This window comes from Ascidiella aspersa, chromosome 1 (genome assembly GCF_963924565.1).
Source record: "Ascidiella aspersa chromosome 1, kaAscAspe10.2, whole genome shotgun sequence".
NCBI classification, from domain to species: domain Eukaryota; kingdom Metazoa; phylum Chordata; class Ascidiacea; order Phlebobranchia; family Ascidiidae; genus Ascidiella; species Ascidiella aspersa.
Genome location: NC_139447.1, coordinates 36,158,050 through 36,179,875, shown reverse-complemented (window position 1 = coordinate 36,179,875; position 21,826 = coordinate 36,158,050). Strand labels below are relative to the sequence as shown.

The 21,826-nt window shown below is 36.9% G+C and overlaps 2 protein-coding genes across 2 annotated transcripts in view; one reads left to right on the top strand and one right to left on the bottom strand.

Moving 5' to 3' along the window:
- The window catches only part of LOC146170296 (E3 ubiquitin-protein ligase UBR4-like), a 107,308-nt gene that overhangs the window by 75,778 nt on the left and 9,704 nt on the right, over positions 1 to 21,826 (top strand). The window contains exons 87-94 of the mRNA XM_083388159.1: positions 764 to 899; positions 2,304 to 2,477; positions 3,356 to 3,477; positions 4,155 to 4,308; positions 5,015 to 5,142; positions 5,922 to 6,074; positions 19,293 to 19,460; positions 21,403 to 21,561. Of these exons, the coding sequence (XP_083244285.1) occupies positions 764 to 899; positions 2,304 to 2,477; positions 3,356 to 3,477; positions 4,155 to 4,308; positions 5,015 to 5,142; positions 5,922 to 6,074; positions 19,293 to 19,460; positions 21,403 to 21,561 (1,194 nt within the window). The remainder of the gene's footprint in view (positions 1 to 763; positions 900 to 2,303; positions 2,478 to 3,355; positions 3,478 to 4,154; positions 4,309 to 5,014; positions 5,143 to 5,921; positions 6,075 to 19,292; positions 19,461 to 21,402; positions 21,562 to 21,826) is intronic.
- On the bottom strand, positions 7,102 to 13,652 carry LOC146170298 (ras-related protein Rab-11A-like). Its single transcript, XM_083384345.1, has 4 exons — positions 13,537 to 13,652; positions 11,836 to 12,050; positions 10,015 to 10,199; positions 7,102 to 8,244 (listed from the first exon to the last, which is right to left on the bottom strand). The coding sequence occupies exons 1-4, from the start codon at positions 13,590 to 13,592 to the stop codon at positions 7,939 to 7,941; spliced, it is 762 nt and encodes a 253-aa protein (XP_083240471.1). The 5' UTR covers positions 13,593 to 13,652; the 3' UTR covers positions 7,102 to 7,938.

Genomic DNA, 21,826 nt, shown 5'->3' with positions numbered 1-21,826 from the left:
AAACTACACAACTGTTAAGATTAACAGTGAGTTTTCTAAAGCGCATGTTGGTGTAACTGCTTTGTGGCCTATTTAATTGTGTAAGCATTCTATTACTTTCGGTCAAAGGTCAGTGAGCATATGGTGCCTTGACAGTGTAGTTGTCGAACGTACTATTAATCGTTCAACATAAATTTCTTGCAAAACACCTGCAAACCTTTCACGTGTTCTACAAAACGCTGTAAGTGACAACACCTTGTAAACCCTAATAGTAAGGGTCCTTGAATACAAAAGTTTTTTTTTTCTACAATTACACAAAGTCAAGTTAAAATTTCATAGTTTTTTTTTGCAATTTTCCATTTTTTTTTTAAAACTTGGCTTTGAACTCGTCTTATAAAGCAGAAAAATAGCTTTTAAACGCTACAGTACTTTAATATGTGTCCGTTGAATATAATAACCTATAATATAGGATGACAGATACTTGGCATTTTAATCCGGCACCTAGACTCGATATTTTAAACAAAAGTGTCGCCATCTGATCGGGTGCCGAATGACGTCATCACTATATTTAAATGAGCAAAATCGTTGAAAGAACCGATGTCGCCACATGACTTTTGGCATCGGCTCCGATCCAATATTATTATCCATATCTTTCCAACAATCATAAAAATAACAAACCCCCCCATAATATTACGGACTTTCCGAGGCAAACTATAGTATCATTATTTCATTAAAATGTTTTCTACTAATTACCCAACGTTTATTCGATTCTACACGCACCCAGGTGTACTTGGCTTCGCGAGGTCTCTTGCCTCTGCTTGGCTCACTCATTCAAAAAGAGATCGCCAAGCTTGCCGTGCTCGAAGAAAAGACACTCAACCTTCAGCTTCAGCAGGGATACGCGCTCAAGGAGCTAACTGGTGAGTATCAGAGTCGGATCAATTGTAACTTGTAATTGTAATTGACGTAATTAATTACAGTGTTTAATTCAATTGAGTTGTAATGCACTTAAGGCGTTTTCATTTTGTGTAATTCTAATTCTAATTGTAATTTGCTAAATTTTTGGCTCAATACATATGTTTCAGTAATGTTCCACGTTATTATTTTCCCCGGGGAGCGATAAGACATAAACTGTTTTCCATATTTCAGCAGCAATAGAAAACTTAGTAAATTGCAATTTTGTAATTGTAATTTATGTGATTAATGAGAGTTTTTATGGTAATGAAAACATTAAAGAGATTAATTGTTATTGCAAATTAATGTAATTGATCCCACTCAGTTATTATTCCTTTAAAAATAAATTATATGTTCAATAAATGCCGCGCTACCCTCGTCGTAAGAACTTTGTTTATGTTCTTGCTGACAGAAAAGGCGGCAAAAATCATAATCTCGCCGCGAGGTGTCGCCCTGTCTGTGAATTTTTTAATTCGTGAGGGGGAAATCTCACGGCGCGAAACATTTTTGCAAAGTCATTAAAAAAACAGTTAGAAAACCATCCTGAAATGTGCAGCACGAAAATATGCAATAAAAATCTTTAAGGCTTTTTATACCAGACCTGTTTATTGTTTACTTTAGAGTTGTACACTCAGAAGTGGTTAGTTCCTGGGAACTGCCTGTTCGATTCTAGTGAAGCGGTATAAACGTCTTCTTGCCTTGTTTTACCCTGATTGAGCAACTGGCGTACAATCAAATACCAACCACAAAGCCAGTTTTCTTCTGTCATGCCTAGATTTTATAAAATTCGCTAAATGCCAGCTAAATTCCACAGGAATATACCCTATGTACTTTCTCAGGGTTGCCGCAAAGTCTTTAAGTCTTAAAAAGTATTCGAATCTTTAAAAGTCTTTTTATTGTTGATTTATATATTGAAAAGTTTTTGAAAACCTATTGTTTTAATCGAAAGTCTTTGATTTTTTTTAGTCCAGCTTGAGTTGTGTGTTTTTTTAAAAAAAAATTTTTATAAAATTGTTTGGCAACTCTGTTTTTAATTTTTTTTTAATCACAAAAACGGAATATTTCTTTGAATTGTCTTTGAATGTCTTTTTTTTATAAAATTGCGTGGCAACTCTGTTTTTGAAGTATTTTTATTCACAATAACGAAATATTTCTTTTAAAATACTTTTTTAAAGAGTTTTTGAACGTCTTTTTTCATTAAATTGCGTGGCAACTCTGTTTTTGAAGTATTTTTATTCACAATAACGAAATATTTCTTTTAAAATACTTTTTTAAAGAGTTTTTGAACGTCTTTTTTCATTAAATTGTGTGGCAACTCTGTTTTTAAAAGTTTTTTTTTATTTACAAAAATATTTTTTCTGTGTTTCCAGAGCTGCTTTCGGCCATGGTCCAGGTTTCCTACGTTCGTCAGCACTACAAGGGCAAGTTGGTGGGCACAGTGCTCAACAGTTACCTCAGTCTGCGTCGTCTCGTCATCCAAAGAACCAACCTGGTCGATGACGCGCAAGATGTCCTGCTCGAACTCCTCGAAGAACTCACAACAGGTCGGTGGCAGATTGTCGTTTTGCTCTTTTTTATTTTTTGGTTTAAATTTATATTTTTTGCTGTTAGATTTCTACATTACGCTTTTTGTATCACTTTATTTTCACTCTAAGATTTGCGCATATGTTTTCGCTAAAACAAATAATATTTTATTGTTGTATTCAAATTCCTTTTCAGCGAAGTAAGAAAACTTGGTTAAAGTTTTAGGTCTTCCCCGCGTCGCAAATAATCTTTCCCAGGGTTAGCAATATTTTAAAAGACGTATTTCAGTTGTTTACACAATGAAAAATCATTATATAATCTCTATACATTTTATGTATTTAAACTATTTCACTGTTTCTCAAACTATGGGTTTTTTGCTTGCCAAACTTCAGTAAAGCGAATTGGGTCGCCAAAGCCTTGCTGTTGCACCAAGTTTAATTTTGGGGTTGCCGCGAAAAAAGCTTTGAACTAAATGAAGACAATTTTTAACTAAATCCCTTCACAAAAATTTCCTTTAAAATATAGGCAAAGGACTAAAAGCCTAATAAGTTTTTTTGTTCAATGTTTGGGTCGCCGCGAGAAAAGACTGAGAAACAGTGAACTGAATGAGGTCTATTTTAAGTAAATCCTTCACGCAAATTTCCTTAAAAGTATAGACAATATATCCAATATAGTCTGAATTGTAGTCATGCGAAATCTACTACATTATTTGGAACTTTTCGTAGCTAAACAATTTGTTAAAACATTGAAGTGTATTATAAGTTTAAATATGAAATAATAAGAAAGGGGTAAAATTTAAACACAGTACGATTTTTTTACTGCTTGTTTATACTCATTTACAAATTTAAGTTCATTACTGAATTTCTATGGTTAAATAATAAGCCCTAAATGTTGGTAGGAACGGAATCGGAAACCCGGGCCTTCATGGCGGTTTGCATTGAAGCGATCAAGAAGCAGGATTTGTCCGACCTCAAGACGCCGCAGTTCATCTTCGAACGACTCGCCAACATTATTTACCCGGTAAAATATATCACTAATAGGGATTTCCGATACTGGACATTTCGTTTTGATACCTATAACCGATGTTTTGGACAAAAATGATCGCAATGCGATCCAATACCAATGACGTCATTATTCTAGCAAGCAGTATATGTGAAATTGAAACGTCCTAAGACATCTTTACATGTTAATAGTTTTGTTTAGTGTATTTGCGTTTAGTGTAGGTTTAGTTCTCATTACGTTTTTAACATATTTTTTTTAACTTTTAAGATAGAATCACTGTGTTGAATCGAAAACCAGGGCTTGAATTGCTATATCGATCTTGTATCGGATCGGCACCGATACCACCCTAGTATCGGACGAGTACCGATACTAGCACTTGGTATCGGGTATCGGCTCCAATCCTATATAATTGGCCATCCCTTTCACTAACGTTACTTCGTTGTAAAAAATATAATGTTCACTATTTTTGTCGTTTTCTATAAGGTGTCAAAAATATTTGTTTAGTAAAACAGCAGATACAACTAGGTGAATGGAGATTTTATTTGCTGTAACTCGGCTACAACTAATTTTCGTATTCTTGCCTCGCCAGCTACTCCATCAAACTATTACAGATCCGTGCATACTGTAACCACGTAAATTTGCTGTGTTCATTAAAATAAATCGGCCTTTAACCATGATTTCGATGTTCATCCAAGGAGGAGAACGACACGAGCGAATTCTTCCTCTCACTGGACAAGGATCCTCTTCAGGAGGACTTCCTCCAGGGAAGAATGGTGGGAAATCCTTACTCCAGCAACGAGGCGGGACTCGGTCCTCTCATGAGGGATGTAAAGAACAAGATTTGCAGAGGTGAGGGGACGACAAAGAGTTTTTCTTTGAAATGTTTAAAAAATAGATTTGCTCATTGAAAGCTCTAAAAACCCAATATTTCTCTAAAAGTCTTTGAAATTTTGAAAAAATTGATTTGCGTATTAAAAACTCCAAAAACCCAATGCTTTTTTTTGGAAAATCTTTGAAGTTATTTTATAAGTTATATATGTGTTTACAAAGTGCCCTTAAAAAAATTGCAACTATATTTGTTGTTGTGTTGACCATGGCATTTATGCTGATCTTTGTTTTTCGAATTATATTTAAGTGCTATTATTTGGAATTTCTCACTTTTACTGCCGCGTGCACTTGGAAATGAGGAAACATTTAGAGTATGCTACACCATTTCAACGTCTTAAACCTACAACATGTTGAAACTGATAATTAGCTAAGCTCCATTTGCACTTTGGAGCAACAATAACAGTATAACTGACTCTAGCGAAAAGTTTTAGGTGTATTTAAGTATGTTCGTTAAGTGAAAATTAAGTTTTAAGTGAAAATTAAGTGAAAGTCGATACATTTCTTATTATCGTTATAGTAAAAAAACGTGCATTTCTCAAATACAGCACCCGAAAAACATACCACAAAGTTAGATTTGAGTGTACAAATAGTTGCCGTAAAAAATGTTTATACCAACTGACACTAGTGTTGTTTTTACCTTTAACAATTTTTTTATTTTTTTCTAAAGATTGCGACCTGATTGCCTTACTTGAGGACGACAGCGGAATGGAATTGCTCATCAACAACAAGATCATAGCCTTGGATCTCCCCGTCAGAGATGTTTACAAGAAAATATGGCTGCCAAACCATAACGAGGTAATAGCGCATTTGCAAAGTTCCGCCCTTGCGCCATTTTATTTTTTAAATGTGACAATCTTATAATAAAAATACGTTTTAGTTTCTATCTTTTATCCAGAACTGAACAGCATTATTCTAGCTATAACTTTAGTCCAGGTGCGAATCCGGTGGCTACGTAGCCTTTATACGTTTTGATGTAACTTTGTGACGTCACATTATTACGTAACTTTGTTACGTCTCTAAAATCATTTTTATGCCAAAAAAATTATTTTTAATTTTTGAGCATTGAACAAAATAATGCGGTATTGTGCAGATCCAACTACCTGGGTATTTACATTGTTTTATTGTTTTCCCCTTAGCTCTCAAAAATACCGTTTTTTACTATGCCAAAAAAATATGTCTCCTATTTTCTTCGTTCTGTTGTCAAAAGTATAGATTAAATCAGTGCCCCCCCCTAACCAGTGGGTCGCGAAGCTATTTCAGGTGGGTTGCGAAGCATTCCAAATGATTCAGTTTTCTATTAGATCAGGAAATTATTGCATTATTATTACGTAACATTTATGCAACAATGCAACAAATACGTAACAATCCAATATGCAAGCTCAAGTTTCGCCTTAATAGTAAATAGCATGTGTGTATGCACTGTCATTTCTCATTAATTGATTTGGTCTCATCTCATTGTGGGTGGCACAATAAAAAACTTGCTTTAAAAGTTGGTCGCGTGCTGAAAAACATTGGGAAGCACTGGGTTAAACTATATACATCTAAAATTCGTTGAAAAGCAACTGATTCTACAGGACGACGCGATGCACGTGGTTTACCGCATGCGAGGTTTACTCGGTGAAGCTACCGAGGACATTGTGGAGAGACTGGACAGCGACAAAACCGACCAGAATGAAGAGGAGGTCTACAAACTCGCGAGCGTACTCAGCGAGTGCGGCGGAGTCGAGGCGAGTAGCTATGCTTTTGTTACTCATAGTTAAAATGGAGTAAAGTCTATCTAAAGATCCGTAATGTTTTAAATGTGCTTGTTTTTCTTACAAATTAGGATGTTTGGCGCGAAAAAATGAAGTAAAGTCTATCTAAAAAGTATTAACCCCAAATATAAACCTATGCATGTCCAGGAGTTTTGCATAAACCCGAAAAAATAACTGATTTGTGTTCGACCGGTAGTGAGTAAAACGTCAAAACGTGTGGTTGACGACGCCAAGACACCACTGCAGTACTTCAAACAACAAAATGGTGTTTAAATCAATGTATTTCTAATAGGTCAAAATTAAAAAAAATATATATTTTTTTAGGTCAAAAATAATGCCCTACTGATAATTAAATTAAAAAAAGGTTTCTTTTAACAAAACAAACTTGTTCGACTGTTTATCAGCACCAGGGACGACCGATATTGGACATGTTATTCCCCAACCTATGCCCGATATTTTGAACAAAAAGTATCGCGATACGTTCTATATCAAATGACGTCATTACTGTGTTTAAACAAGCAAAATAGGTTAAATTTACCCGTTCAATAGTATTTTTTTAAAGTTAATAGGCCAAAAATTGCTATAGCGGTAAAAGGTCTAGTTACTTTAAGTTCTTGACCTACTGTTATTCAAAAAAGGTTCACCTTTAAAAGTAGAAATTGTTGCGTTGAAACGTAAATTATGGCTTAAATTGCTGTATTAATTTGGTACCGATACCACCCTAGTATCAGAAAGTACCGATACTACCATTTGGTATCAGGTATCGGCTCCGATCCGATATTATCGGACATCCCTAGTCAGCACTGCATAGGAGTTTCTCTAATGTTAAGTCACTACAAGGATACTGCTAAGAATATTGTTAAAATATCGGTTAACTTGGAAATCTGTCTGCTAATGAGTGTTTAAGTAAAGCTAGTTGAACGCGAATGATGTGTCGTTCTTGTAAGGTTGCCGTTTAACTTGGTGCAATGTTTTTTATTTGAAAGTAAAACGCCGGTGAATAAACTTAAGCACGACAAAGGCGAAAAACGAAGTTATTTAAATACAAAAGTAACGCTTGTCAACGTTAAAGTATATGCAAGGATATAAGGTACAAACGATTTGCATTGGTGTTGTTGTCGGAAGTTAGTGGGCAGCTTTTCGTGAAAATCACACACTGAACCGACATTCCGCTGTAAAAGAGACTGACAAAAATCGGAATTTTGATGTTTAGGTATTCGGTAAACGCGTTTACAGGCCATTGTATGACTATAAAAAAACATAAAGCCCGGCCGGTCCTTTCTTTGTTTTTTGATGACTGTTTATTTTCTGTAAACGCTGTTTAAAGAGGGACAAATAATTTATATAGAACGCGTTACGTTAAGATGGTCGTAGTCGGTCAATCTTAAATAATTCACATCATGCAAAAAAAGCAAATTATTTTTTTAATGTTTTTGGTGCAAAGAGCACTCCTTAATAGGAAAAAAGGAAAACACACCCTAGTAGCCAATTCCTCGCTTTGTGAAGCACAGAAGGTAGTGTATTCAACTACTCAACATGCTTTGCTCTAGAAAGCTTTGCTTTGCCTGACTCGGCCACGGTTAAAACAGTACTTTGAGTAAAAATGCCGCATTATCGCACCAGACTTACCCCTCTTTGCCAGGGTGAATATATTAATATAGCCGAGGGGCAAAATTCACACTTAACAAATCTTGTAATGTATTTAAGCCAACGGGTCGTACAATGAACGCCAAACATGACACTTTAACGCCAGTAAGACTTAAATATCACCCGGCCCAGCTTAACGCAATCCGTACTTTCAGTATAAAGCGGCGCGGCCCGGTACAAAAGTATTTGTTTAATCCACGGAGCAACACTTGCTCTTTATACGGTCGGTGGTTGACGGGCTGTTATCCGCCTTCAGCAACCTCAACTGTCCATTGACGTGAGGGTTCAAGTTCGAGCCAGCTCCGGGCGGTTTCGTCGAAATCGTCTTCCGGTAGATGTCGCTGACGAGTTGCGTGAATGACGCTTCGACGTTTGTGCTATCTAGCGCCGACGTTTCGAGGTGGCTCATGTCGTTTGCGTGGGCGAAAGCGCGCGCTTGACCTTCGGTGATCTTGCGCGCCGCGCGAAGGTCAATCTTGTTTCCCACGAGGACGATCTGCAAATAAGCAAGTCTTAGTTGTTGTTTATTTTCACACTAACTATAGTGGATTTTAGTTTATCTACTTGCGTGTTAAAGCCAGGCTTCTGTAGGGAAATTTGCACACGCTAATCGCCTTAAAGTCTATGACAGCAAGTCTTGGTGGTTGTTCGGTTTTCTAAAGCGTGATTTTTCTTTTGCTGTTATTATTCTAGTTCCTATAGTGGTTTTCAACCTTTCGTGAAAAAAAATGCGTCATTGAACGTTACAAAAAAGGTTTCTAAATTCATGATGAAAAACACCAATTCGAGTTTAACTTGGACGAAGATTTAAACAATACGCTCGTAGCCCACCGAAAAATTCTCCGTGGCGTCCTAAGAGGACCAACGTTCAAAAACTAACTTGAAAAAAAGTAGGGCTGAGAAAAGAAGAATACGTTAGACATAATATATTATAGCACCTAACGTTTTTGTGCCTTACTCAGTAATATTTTAGGACCAAAAGTTCGAATTTCACTACACTTTTTTATATATAAAGTAAATTAAATATTTAACTTTTTTCGTCGTTAGACTTAATGTTTAGCGCCAAGCAAATAGAAAGCCTTGTTTGCTTATTTTGCATCCCCCGGTATACCCTGAGCAGATAACATCATCCCAATCTTTTGGCCGTTGCGCAACTAACGTCTAGCTTAAAGCATATATTTTGAACAAGCATATGCTTAAAAGTTGACTATAAATTAATGTGAAATTAACTGAAGATGATACAAGCTCGTTTTAAAACGTCTTAATCAAGATGATGTCGACCTATACTCGACCTTTTTGGCTTTGCGATTTATTATCAAGTGTGACTATAAATGTTGGTTATAATCCCCGGCGTTGGATAACAAAGCGACTTTATTTATGTGAACAACGACTGCGTTGAGCCATCGAAAGATATCGCAGAACGCAAGTCGAGTTAATTTATTCGCTTCTACAATGGTCTAATATAAGTTCTAAGCCTCCTGTGGGCAAGTTCTGACGTACTTCCGGCTCTGAAAGGCGCTTCACCTGTGAAATTCCGAGAACAAGTGACCTAAGTTGTGCTCGTGATTTTGGTAGGTGACGTTAATGTAGGTGTGCGAGGTAAACAACTGCACGGCTACGTCTTCTGTAAGGTACAACATTTTAAACCTTCGTGCCTTGCACAAAGCAATTTCCTATTTTTAATTTGGTTTAAATGTTTGACGCAAAGCCTTTTTATCTGGAAATGATTTAGACTTGGATGCCGTTTTAAGTGTTTCGTGGGTTTGTACGGCCAAAGCTTGGCCTAAGAGTGCCGTATGTAAACCTCATACGCTTTCATGAGTAGAAAACAGTAGGCTTAAGTTGTTTGTGCTTTTCGAAGTGAAACCACGCTCTAAAATCTAAATGTTGTATAACATACATGTTGGTCTCAGTTCTTATTTATATTTCTTATTTATAAGTTAATGATAAGCTGGTATTTTACGGTTTTTATGTCGCGAAAAACACCGACATCGCATAGCTGCTCTTTGTTTATTTAACAAAAAAACAGGCAAGCCCAATTTTTTTCTGTTTTCCCAGTCGAATATAGGTTTAGCGCTAAAAAGCTATTTTACTGTCGACTGTTAATTTACACGTTTTTACAGAAATTTTTAAGGTATAAGAAACGTTACGCTCGACATTGTAATAATATAAAAAGCTCGGTAATTTGCTCCCATACGATATTTTCGGATACTTCTAAACCCCATCCAAACCCCCCAAAAACAAAAAAATAAAAAATATCGCCTACCTGGCACGCTGTAGTTGTGTAGGAGCGAACCTCAGAAAGCCAATGCGCCAGATTCTGGAACGATCGGGGGTTTGTGACATCATAGACGAGCAGCACGCCGACGGCGCCGCGGTAGTAGGCCGAGGCCAGGGCCCGGTAGCGTTCCTCGCCCGCCGTGTCCCACAATTGGGCGCAAACATTTTTGTCTGGAAAGAGGAATAACACATTAATAATATGACTGGATTGAGCGGGCCCAGACTTAGACAACTAGATTTATTTTAGCTTTTTAAAATTAGATTGGAATTAAAATTAGAGCATTTGCATTTTTCCAAATTAGATCATTTTGAGTTTCCTTACATTAAATTTAGAATTTCAAATTCGATTAGAACAAGAACGCACAAGCAATTCACAAACTAGATTAGAATTAGACGCATTTTGCCCTAATTAGTTGAATTAGAAAACTATAGAATAATCTATAGTTGTCCAAGTCTGGTTTGGGGGCTTGGAACTGTTTTGAATCTCAAATCTGTCCAAGTAAGGAATGTATAAAGAGAGAGTTCTATTATGACGGCTGTTTTTTCATCTCAAACCTTAGTTGAAAATAAAGGTGCTGGCAGCAATGTGATTTTTTAATTATCGCTCTAAGAGTGACCTCCCAATTCATACAAACTTCTATGTTAAACAAATTGTCGGAAACACGAACTGCTAAAGCTATAGGATTAGTGCGAATTTTGTAGTTTTTTGATGGATTTTTACCAAACCCTAGTTGCGTTTTTGATTTTTAATTAAAGAATTTGCCAAACTTTGAAGAGGATTTTTTTTTTTTGTTCGTTAAGTTCGTGTTTCTTTGACGACCATTCAACTGACGCGATACTCAATAAAATCCTAAAAAAATACCGAAAGAAAAACCGACTCATTTAAAGACTTGTACAAAAAACTCGCCAAAAAAAATTGTGTTTTAAAATGATGATTTTCTCTCAAATTTTTTTCCTCGCAAACTCAATCTCCAATGTAAGGCGTGTTGTCATACGGTCACAAACTAAGGTGAGCAATACAAAACTACGATTATGCCTTTAAAATTCGCAGAGTTAAAAAGCTAAATAAATAGTATTGGGAATGTGTGTTTGAACGTAACGTAGATGTAGCGCAATATTATAGCCTACGCTTAAACCATTGTAAAACTGGTTTGTTTTCAAAACACATTGTTTTCAAAACACTTGACCCCTGATTATAAAATGCAAAGCCAAAGAGGTCGAGTAGATCCACATCATCGTGATTAAGACGTTTCGATACGAACTTTCATTAACTGAAGATGGTAAAAGTTCGTATCGAAAGGTCTATATAAAGGTGATCTATCTACTCGACATTTATGGCTTTGCAATTCATTATCAAGCTACATTGCAGATGCGTGCAAATTGTAAAGCAAAGAGGTTTTCGCTGCAAATTTTACCTGCCGTAGAATTTAGTTCTTCCCTGACGAAAAAAGAAAAGTGGTGGGGTGTGGTTTAAAACGAGTGTTACGAAATACTTGGGTGGTGTTTAGCAATACTTCGTTGGTGTTGCGCAACATTTAGGTGGTGTTACGAAAAAGATTTAGTTTAACAGAGATAAATTGATTTTTATTTTATGGCGCTTAAACCATTGCACGCTTAAACCATTGTAAAACTGGCAATGGTTTTCAAACACTTGACCCCTGATTATAAATGTAAAGCCAAAAAGGTCCAGTACATCGACATCATCTTAATTGCGACGTTTTCGATTTATGTTTATCCAACACTCAACACCGACCCGCACACACAAAAGCACTAAAAACAACTAAAAACAACCAAAAACACCACCCACCGTCAACTGTGATGGTTTTGGTGGCGAACTCGACCCCTATGGTCTGTCGGCTGTTGCTGGTGAACTCGTTTCGTGTGAATCTCGCCACCAACTGGCTCTTGCCCACTCCCGAGTCGCCCACGATAACCACCTTGATGAGGTAGTCGTAGTCGACGAACACGCTGTTGGCGGTCGATCCTCGCGAACGAAGAGACGAAGACCTGCTCGACGATCTCCTGCGTTTTTCGGAACAATTTGACCATGCACTTGACCCCAAAGCTAAGGACAGGGCCTAAATTGACTTAATATGAGCCAAATTTGACTAGAGAAAGGCCTTATTTTTCAGCATAAATGAACCGGTTTCTTTATCTACTCTTACACACAAGCAGACTTGGACAACTAGATAATTCTAGTTTTCTAATTCATTAAATTAGAGCAAAATGCGGCTAATTCTAATTCTAATCTAATTTATGAATTGCCTGTGTGCTCTAATTCTAGTTCTAATCTAATTCGGATTTTTCCAAAAACGCTACCTTGGCCAACAGCATTTTTAGTAACTCACCTAAAACACAGAATTTCAACTAAAACTCTTTGGTTGGAACGACTTGTATGTAATTTTTACAGTCTAAAAAGCATAAAAAGGCCTAAAATTAGAACACACATATTTACCATTCACATTTTTATAAGAATACTTTGCGATTAAATAAAATTGGTTGTAAATAATTAAATGTGATTCTAGTTGAAATTTGTTTTTTTAGGAATTCGGTAATTCTAATTCTAATCTAATTTGAAAAAACTAAAATGCTCTAATTTTAATTCTAATCTAATTTTAAAAAGCTAAAATGCTCTAATTTTAATTCTAATCTCATTTTAAAAAGCTAAAATGCTCTAATTTTAATTCTAATCTAATTTTAAAAAGCTAAAATAAATCTAGTTGTCCAAGTCTGCACACAAGGCACATATTGACTCGACTCAGTCGTTCGTTTTTAAGCAAAAACTGTTTTTGTACTGGTACTGAATCTGTATTACTATCAGCCTTACAAAAATTTAACCTTAAAAAAATTGAGGGCCGAATTGTTCCAGGGCCTAAGGCTATAGCATTATGGTTAATTCGGCACTGCCTGCGCGGATATCCAGAAGACTCGAAACAAACGAAACGAAATGGTTGCCATTTTGGCGCATGCATTTGATCACAAACCTAAGGCTAAAGTACTTAAACACTACGATATGCTAGTCATTTTAGGCATGTATTTAAATTAAATTTGAAATCTAGCCAAAGGTAAGCAACTGCGCTAAGTCTAAATTCCCCTAAAAAGTGTGTAGAAGCAGACAACGGAAAAAAACAAGTTAGTTAACAACTGGATGTTACTATAAACTTCCTAAACGCTTTATGTTGTTATCTTAATTCAATTAAAAACAGTCCCGGTATGACAGAGGTTGTCTTGTGTAAAAAAAACAACATAAGTTTAGCATCAAAACCAGGATGTTTAATTGAATTTGCTGGATTGTGGATGTTACAAAAGCAGTTGCACCTAATTATAGAATGCCACATACCAATGTTATGGTTGTGACTTGTTTTATAATGTATATCTTAGTTTGATTTACAACAGTCCCGGCATGGCTAAGGTTGTCTTACGTACGCCAACTGTGGTTGTAGTGGTCCGCAAAAATTAACATAAGTTTAGCGTTGAAGCCAGGAAGTTTCCTTGTGTACTTTCTTACCTTAGGACCACCGTCGTCTTCTTTACTTCTGCTTCTTCGTTGTTATTTTTAGCCATTTTGATGGCTTGTAATCCTGACTTTATAGTTCGTGCACGTTATTTCCCATGGTTCTTGCTAGTTTTACGTATAAACACAAAAGCAATGTTGTTGTTTTGTAATTGTAAATTTATGTAGCGGGGAAGGGTGATAAAAGTTTTCTCTGTGAACTGCTGCTATCTGTTTACGTAATAACTTTATGGTTGAAGCATTACCGTCTTTTAAGCGAGTAAATTGCCAACCTTGGTATTTTCCTGGCAGACCTGCGTAATATTAAGACCTTCTATCAGCACACGTTATGTGACAATATTAGCCACGGTATACCATAATAACTCTTAAACATCTATCTACAGCCTGATCAAGCATAGTAGTGTTATATCAGCAGGTAATATAGGCTTGTAATTTTCAGTGTCTCAACATTAGCTTTTTACATCTACTGTTCTCTGTTAGTCGAGCAGAGACACGGCAAAATCCGACGTTTTAAAGTTCTATTATTCCTTTTTAACGAACTTGCAGGACGAATAAGGCAAGCGGATGTTTTAAACATAATATTTGCTGATACTGCTCACTTAGTGGAATTTTTAAAGAAATAAAGCATCGTAAAAGCTATAACTCGTTCTTGCCTTCTGAAAAATTTCTATTACAAGTAAACCAAATATTAGTTAAAACCTTATACGCGAGCCGTGTGTGTTTGGGCTTGCTGCGACATTTCTCATTCAATTCAGAGCCTCTTTTATTGCGCCTTCCCTGAGAAACAGGCCTCGACGGCTACAGCGTCGCACTGTACGAATCGGCAATTTCTGTTACACTTGCAAAATTTGCAATTATTATGTATAACCCTACTTTAGTAGGCCCTACTTCTGTATGGGCTTTGATATTCTTATTACGTCTTACTACAACCTCCAACCATTATGCTCCAAAATTATGTATAACGTTTAACGCAAGCCACCTGCGCTATGTTTAGCCTTACCTACGAATTTGATTTTATGTTCTGCGTTTTGTCAGATAAACGTACCTTACCACAGCCGCAGCCGCAGCCGCACTCTAATCAATCCCTGTTACACTTTAAATGCAGATAGATCGTATTGGACGGTACAACCTTTCTATAGCGAGAGATGGTTAACTTCATTCTGTTTATGCTTGCTGCTGCTTATCCTATTTAATTTAGAGTCTTTTGATTCCGCTATGACAGAAAAATGGGCTTCACACCTACAGCCTAATTTTGCTAGTTCACTCTATAACACTTAAATGTGAAAAATGAACAAACATTTTATTCAACGTTGTTCGTTTCGTTAGCTGTGTTTACCATTGCTGAAAGTAGTCCATTTTTTAATAAAACCATCGTTCGCTTTCTCAAAAAAGTGCAATTTTTGTAGCGGTAAGCATTTATTACAGCTTCCGCAATATAGCTCTACTGCATTTTGCACGGAGCTGTGCAGAGCGTGAGTATTGGAGCCGGAACCTGTCTGTTTAACACGCAGGCATCGTTATTGTTTTCCACGTAAAGTGTGCGACCAATTTATCTACCGGTGTCAAATAAACAAGCGCACGCTCATGTTATTCCTATTGTTCGCACTGTGTGTGTGCTGGCGAGCTACGTTTGTATATGTGCATTGTAGAGCACGCTGTATTACTCATAAATTGATTTGACGCCGTTACCGTCAAACGTCGAATCACCAGTTCCGTGTATATAATGCTCGGATTTCCCAGTTTTTTGGTAAATAAAAGAGTCGCATTTTATTACTGCGCCTAATGCAACAAACACCGCTGTCCAGAATTAAGTTTGATTGACACTTTAGCCCAGGCCTTACACCTTTATCCAATCTTTAATTTATTTTGCAACAGAAATACCATTTAAATAGTTTCCGGTTTATTGTATGCGCTGACTTGCTGTCTTTTTAGTTATAATATACCTTCAACTGCAAGACTGAACTCCGAATTTTCGGCCTGTATCACAAAACTAATGAAACACCGAGTGCCATCGAAAATCCAATATAAAGGTTTAACTTTATGGAAAGCACAGGTTTCACGAAACTAGTTTATATGTCGTTTCAAAAGGTTTAAATAAACGCAAAGTTTTTTTACGAATATTTAAAATATATACCATTTTAGCCACTTTTGCAATGAATGTAGGACTTATTCCAACATATTCCGACGATTTTTTATTCTGTCGTTGATATTGTTACTGCGTATTTTTGTATTATGTCGTTGGTCCTAATACTATGTTATAATGGATTATTATGCTTTAGGTATTGTTGCTTAAAGGTCTTATTGTGTGTTCCCTCATTTTTGTATACACGCAAATTCTTTCTAAAATCGACTTGTAAAAAACATACGCCGTACGTACATTTACAAATCAAAATTCTAAAAGTAACCTGTAAACCATATTTCAGTCATCGCAGTTTTCACAAATAAAATAGTCGCTAACCGCCGCGCGTACATTTCTATGTTTCACTCGAAAAAACGCAGTTTTACAATTTAGACGTCCTAATCTCGCACGACCAACAATATCCCACATTTCCGACAAAATAAAAACACTGGAATGGTTACAACACAACCACCGCCCGTACATTTCTTTACCTGTACCAACACTCTCAAAAACAAGTACTTTTACAATTTAAACGTCGTATCCTCGCACTAACCTCACACATCCCATATTTCAAATAGAAAAACGCCGACATCATTACAAACACAACCGTAGCCTGCGTTTAGCTGTGGGCGCCTCGCCTGCCAAAGCATCTATGCGTGCTGTCTCTGCGCCAATTCGCCTCCCATCACCGAGCTAGCGCAACTCTAGCTTATGACGCACTAACTTCCTTCCGCCTGCTGAGCGCTCTCTGAGGCTCACAACTGACTGCCCGCTTCCAGTACGCCAGCCCCGGTTTATGGCATTTTAAATTTTTGCGGTTCGAAAGTAGTTTTTCCGTACTTTTGTTCGAAGTTGGCTGTACTTAAATCGATATTTTTTAATTGTTGTTTTTTGCTATAATAGCCGACTGAGCGCTCTCTGACACTAGCAACTGACTGGCCGCTTTCAGTTCGTCAGCCCCGGTCTGTTTGTAGCTTTATTTTAGCATTTTTACCTTTCGCTGCTCAAAAGTATTTTTTTTTACTTTTGTTTCACAAGTAAACTGTGCCTATTTTGCTAAATATCCGACTGAGCGCTTAATTGAGGCTCACAACTGACTGGCCACTTCCAGTACGCCAGTCCCGGTTTATTTACCACCGCAACTTTTTGCATTTTTTGATGGCGAAATTGTATTCCTGAACGCAACTTTCTGAATATCGGTTTTATTATATTCAGGGTTTGTTTTAACAAGCAGACTTACGTAAATCGATGTTATTGTTTTTTTGCTAAATGTCCGACTGAGCGCTTTCTGAGGCTCACAACCGACTGGCCGCTTCCAGTGCCAACCCCGGTCCACCGCAACAGTTTTGGCGAACGTGTGATCCCAAACTCAACTTTCTCAATATCGGCTTTCTTGCAACTAAAATTAAGGAAGTTTCGTTTATCCTTCCATTTATCGGTATTTTCAACTTACGCGTTTCGAAAGTTTTTTTTTTTATACTTTTGTTTATAAAGGTTTATTGTACCTAAGTTAATCTATTTTTTGGGCAAAAATTCGAGTACAGCCACTGCAGCATCGCCATTAAGCAGGGGTCATTCGCCATTTTTTCGTCATATGACGGAAGTAAAAGGACTTTGGCTTTTGCCGCCCGTTTTAACTGCGAAGACCGAATTTCGCGTTCTGGAGAAAAAAATATTCGGCTTCCTTCGGTGACGAGGAAAAGTAAAAAAATATTCACACAAATGTATAGCGGGTTTTATAAAATAGTCGTTTATTGTTTATAATTGCATAAACACTCAGTTTTAAGTTGTACACGACTAACTTGCCTTTAATAAACTATGAACAGTCGTACTGAACTCCATTAAGGCAATATTTACACGACCAGAAGAAATAAACACGCGGCTATAGTTTGGCGACAACTGCGATAAACGTTTGCAGTGGGTTGATTGGATAACTTTGTATAGGCTTCTAAAAGCTTTCTCGTTAAGTAATATTTTACATTCGGGGACAGCAACAAAGTTTTAAACCTATAAAAAAGCCTATCAACAGTGACCACTTGGTTCTTGGTCAACAGAGCAAGGTAGCAGTTTTTCTTGCTTTTTTTACATGATGTCCTAAAAATTTGCCATCTGATGGGGTCCACACCATTCCTAAAAGCTTAAACGAACGAAAAATAAGAATCCCTGCATTAATGCGATAAATACGCAAATAACCCTGGGTGATTTTCCTAAGGCAGAAAGTATGTAGGAAAAACACTATCGGTTTAGTTTTTGTTTTTTGCGGTTCTTTGCGTTCTTTGCAGCATTTGTTTACTAACAAGGCTTGCGCGTTTATTTTGTTTGTTTTTTGCTGAACGTGTTTCGCTGCTTTTTGTTGTCTTTGGAAGACTGCCACCAACGTGACGTCACTTTAAGCCTGCTGTGTTGTTTTTGGTGCAACGCGAGCCTATATGCCACTTAGCAGCAAGTATAGAGACGTGCATAACCGAAATTAGCCTCTTTTGGTTGACACTCATTATCGTAAAAAACAGTTGTGCAGATGTTTAACCGTCCATGTAGGTGGCATCAGTACGTTTGTTTGTTTGTTTTTTTTTGCAAAATTTCGGTATTTTTCTTTTGCTACCTGATTTTTTAAGTGATGCTTATAAAAGCATTTTTATTTATTTATTGCATTTAAACAAATAAACTGTACCTAAAGTCGATCTTTTTTATTTGATTTGTTTTTGAAACATCAAACATCAACATTTATAGTTTCATTTCAAAAAAAGTTTCGAAATTGTTGTTTGCTGGCCATCATTTTTCGATTTTAAGGAATTTTTCAATTTATTTTGCTGAATAGTAACAATCAGATTGTACCTGAAATCGATCTGTATAGCTTGCTTTTATGCCTTCGCTTTGATTCGCTTATGGGCATTGACTACCCACTGAGTATGCAAATATAACGCCCGGTTAGCCGTCTGTCGCACTTTGGACAATGTATGTTAAACTCGGGCCTCCCTGTTATCTTAGTCTTGACGCCAAACTGTCAACAAGTCCTTTATTGATGCAAACCTCTTTGTAACCTTTGCATAGCTAAGTGTAAAATAGTACCATGACATTATTCGGGTGATTTAAGCAAGATTTAATCCTATTAAGGAAAATGACTTTTATAAAGATTTTACCGGGTTACCCTGCAGAGTTTAACGTGTTTTGTTTTTTCTTAAAAAGCATTACTTTTTGGATACTTAGTACATTTCTTTATCGTCAACTTTTTCAGACTAGAATTTTTTCAAATCAAAAAGATAGAACACCACAAAACTGTGACTGTCAAACTTTTTCATTTTTGCATGACTAACGCGAAAAAAATACCGCACACTATTTATTATTACATTAAAACCTAACATTATTAAAATTGCAAGTAGCTCAAACAGCAAAGCGATAAATACATAGGATTCCATTTATCAGTGTGCATATCAGTGTCAAATGAACAGTGTGTATTTAAGTGCAGCATGTTGGCTAATAGTATTCCGAATAAGTTATTTATCATAATTACAAGAAGATACGCGATATTCTTTAGAATCTCCGAATCAAATAGTTTAACCACAACTGTAATCTACCTTTTCTTAACCTAACTAAACACTTTAAACAACAGCTTTTCTTGCACTTTCTGCAGGTGATGTTGACAAGACTCGAGTCAGTTCGTAGCCTGCTGCACGGGCGCCCACTAGTGGAGGTAATCCTTAAGCTGCTCTCTCACGCCACCAAGCTGAAGGTGAACCGGCAATATCTCGCCCGACCCCGACTCAACACACTCAACATACTGCTCGGATCGCTCAACTTGGTAAGTTTTAGGCTTAGCGAAAAATAAAAAAAATATACACTACTGTCTATATCAGGCCAGGATTGCGCTTTTGCATTAGCTTGGTTGGTGGGCACTTCATAGGCAATAAGTTGTTTGGTTACACTATGCACGGATCTGTAATGTAGCTTGGCAGTGAATTGCAAAGTCAAAAAGGTCGTGTAAATCGACATCATCTTGATTAAGACGTTTCGATGCGAGCTTCTATCATCTTCAGTTAATAGTATGTCACATTAACTCAGTGGTTCTCAACCTTTTATGGCTTGCGGCACCCCTCCGCAATAATAAATAGATTGCAGCACCCCTACAAGATTTTTCTGTGAGTAAATCACTAGAATGTCACAATAAACGGACCTGGAACAACACACATCAACTCTACACAACGTAGGAAGTTTCAATTGAATTATTTCACTTTAATCTTACACAAAATGTTGTACGAGTTAAGCAAAAATGAGATTCATAACGATTCTCAAATATTTCTCGGCACCCTTTGGTATTAAAAATGATACCCCAGTGTGCCGCGACACCCCGGTTGAGAACCACTGCATTAACTCAAGATAATACAAGCTCGCATCGAAACGTATTGCACAAAAAAGGCTAAAGGTTGCCTGGAGATTAACCCACTTAAAACTTCACAATAGACACGTTCAGCAATTTCAAAATACTTCTGATCAGTTGCAAGATACAGCCATCACCTTATATAATTCGTATTACCTTTTTTTCTTTCCAAAAATATTTAAATAACGTCATCATAAAAACGAACGGATTATTATCACTAAGTAACCTTACCAAAATGTGATTTCCATCCAACTATCGAAACTGCCTCGAAAAAACCCAAAATTTCCGCCTTTTGTTGTAATGTTCTACTTGAATAGCGCTATAGCTTTGGAATTGTTAACCAAAAGACTACACAACGTTACAAAGCCAAGAACATAAACTAGGATCATTTTTTTAAAACAACTTTTAAACTTTCCTATCTTTCCGCACGGTTAGGCGACATTCTTGTTATAGTACTCCATCTCACAAACTCTGATACCTTATTGTTTCTTTTTTCACAGTTAAGTTAGGTTTCCGCCTTTTCCGCATTCTTTATTACCAATACCAATTCTCCATTGTAAAGCCTCTAGCGAAAATCCAAGTTTCGGTGTTCAATGAAACGTAATAAAAATTGACGCTTTCGATAGAGCGGTCCTAATTGGATCAATCAAGTTCTTCGCTGGATGATATTGTTGACGATGTGGCTTATTGTACTCGTGGTTTCAAGCCCCTATCATTACTATAGCGGAACTAAACATAGTATAGCCTTTGCGGCGATGGTGTTTTTCTGATATGGGGATTTGGTTTTGTGATTTTACGGAAGGGGTGAAAGATGACGCGTTATGAAAATTCCCCAAAACGTACTTTCTGAACGAAGTTTTTTATTGCGTTTAGGCGACTTAGCTTAATGTAAGCTCTACATTACGTCACAGTCATTGTTATAACTGGTTCATAGGCCGACTTAACGAAAATACCGACTGCTTATACTAGGCTTTTATACGTATAATGCCCATCAATCAAAAAAAACTCGAAAAACGACGTATTACAACTGACTGTAACATGATCGTGTCGTAAACTCATATTCTTATTACGCCAAATCCTAAATAATTTTAAATAAGTATACCGAAACGACCACTTCATAAAGCTCACAATTACTCACTGAAATACATCCTATGTTTCCTACACAATAAATAAAAAACAAAGCTCTGTACCGAATCTATTAAAGTTCCGACTCGAAAAAGAGACTTTTTTACCCAGGCGACTTCCGCTCGACGCCAGCGACGCTGAAGCCACTTACGCTGGTGACAAGCGGCGTAGCTAAAGGCCAGTCGCGTATTTTAAAAATTAGCTGTACAAGTAACGTTAACACGCCCATGTTTCAACGCAGGGTCTCCAAGCAGGCGAGGACGGAGTTCAGATGGTCGAGCAACTTCTCAAGCTGATGGCGAGCGTTCTACAGGAAGCAGCAGCCGACAAGACAAACCTGGATGTGGATGCTGAGTACTTGACCGGCGATAAGGAAAAGCTAACCCTACTGCTGCAGCAGGTGCGTGTGTGTGTGTGTGTGTGTGTGTGTGCGTGCGTTTGCGCGCAGTTTTGACTTTAATAAACGAGAATAACACTATTTTACCTCCACTGTTTTGTGAATTTGCCTAGTGTTGTTTAAAATCTGTTTTGTTATACGCTATTTTTGTTAATTTGACGCCGAGTAAACTGTTTTTGGCTAAGTATGTCATATATAACTCGATCTAACTTCAACAATATTTTTTGTATATGTTTAGGCTGCCTATGTTTGTAAATAGGAATTTTAA

Bases quoted from the DNA above. Each gene is read 5' to 3' on its own strand.
- LOC146170298 (XM_083384345.1), bottom strand. From the start codon at position 13,592: ATGGCTAAAAATAACAACGAAGAAGCAGAAGTAAAGAAGACGACGGTG. The intron at 12,051-13,536 runs GTAAGAAAGTAC...CGAAAAACGCAG, and splicing joins AAGACGACGGTGGTCCTAAG to GAGATCGTCGAGCAGGTCTT. The intron at 8,245-10,014 runs GTAGGCGATATT...GCTTATTTGCAG, and splicing joins ACACAACTACAGCGTGCCAG to ATCGTCCTCGTGGGAAACAA.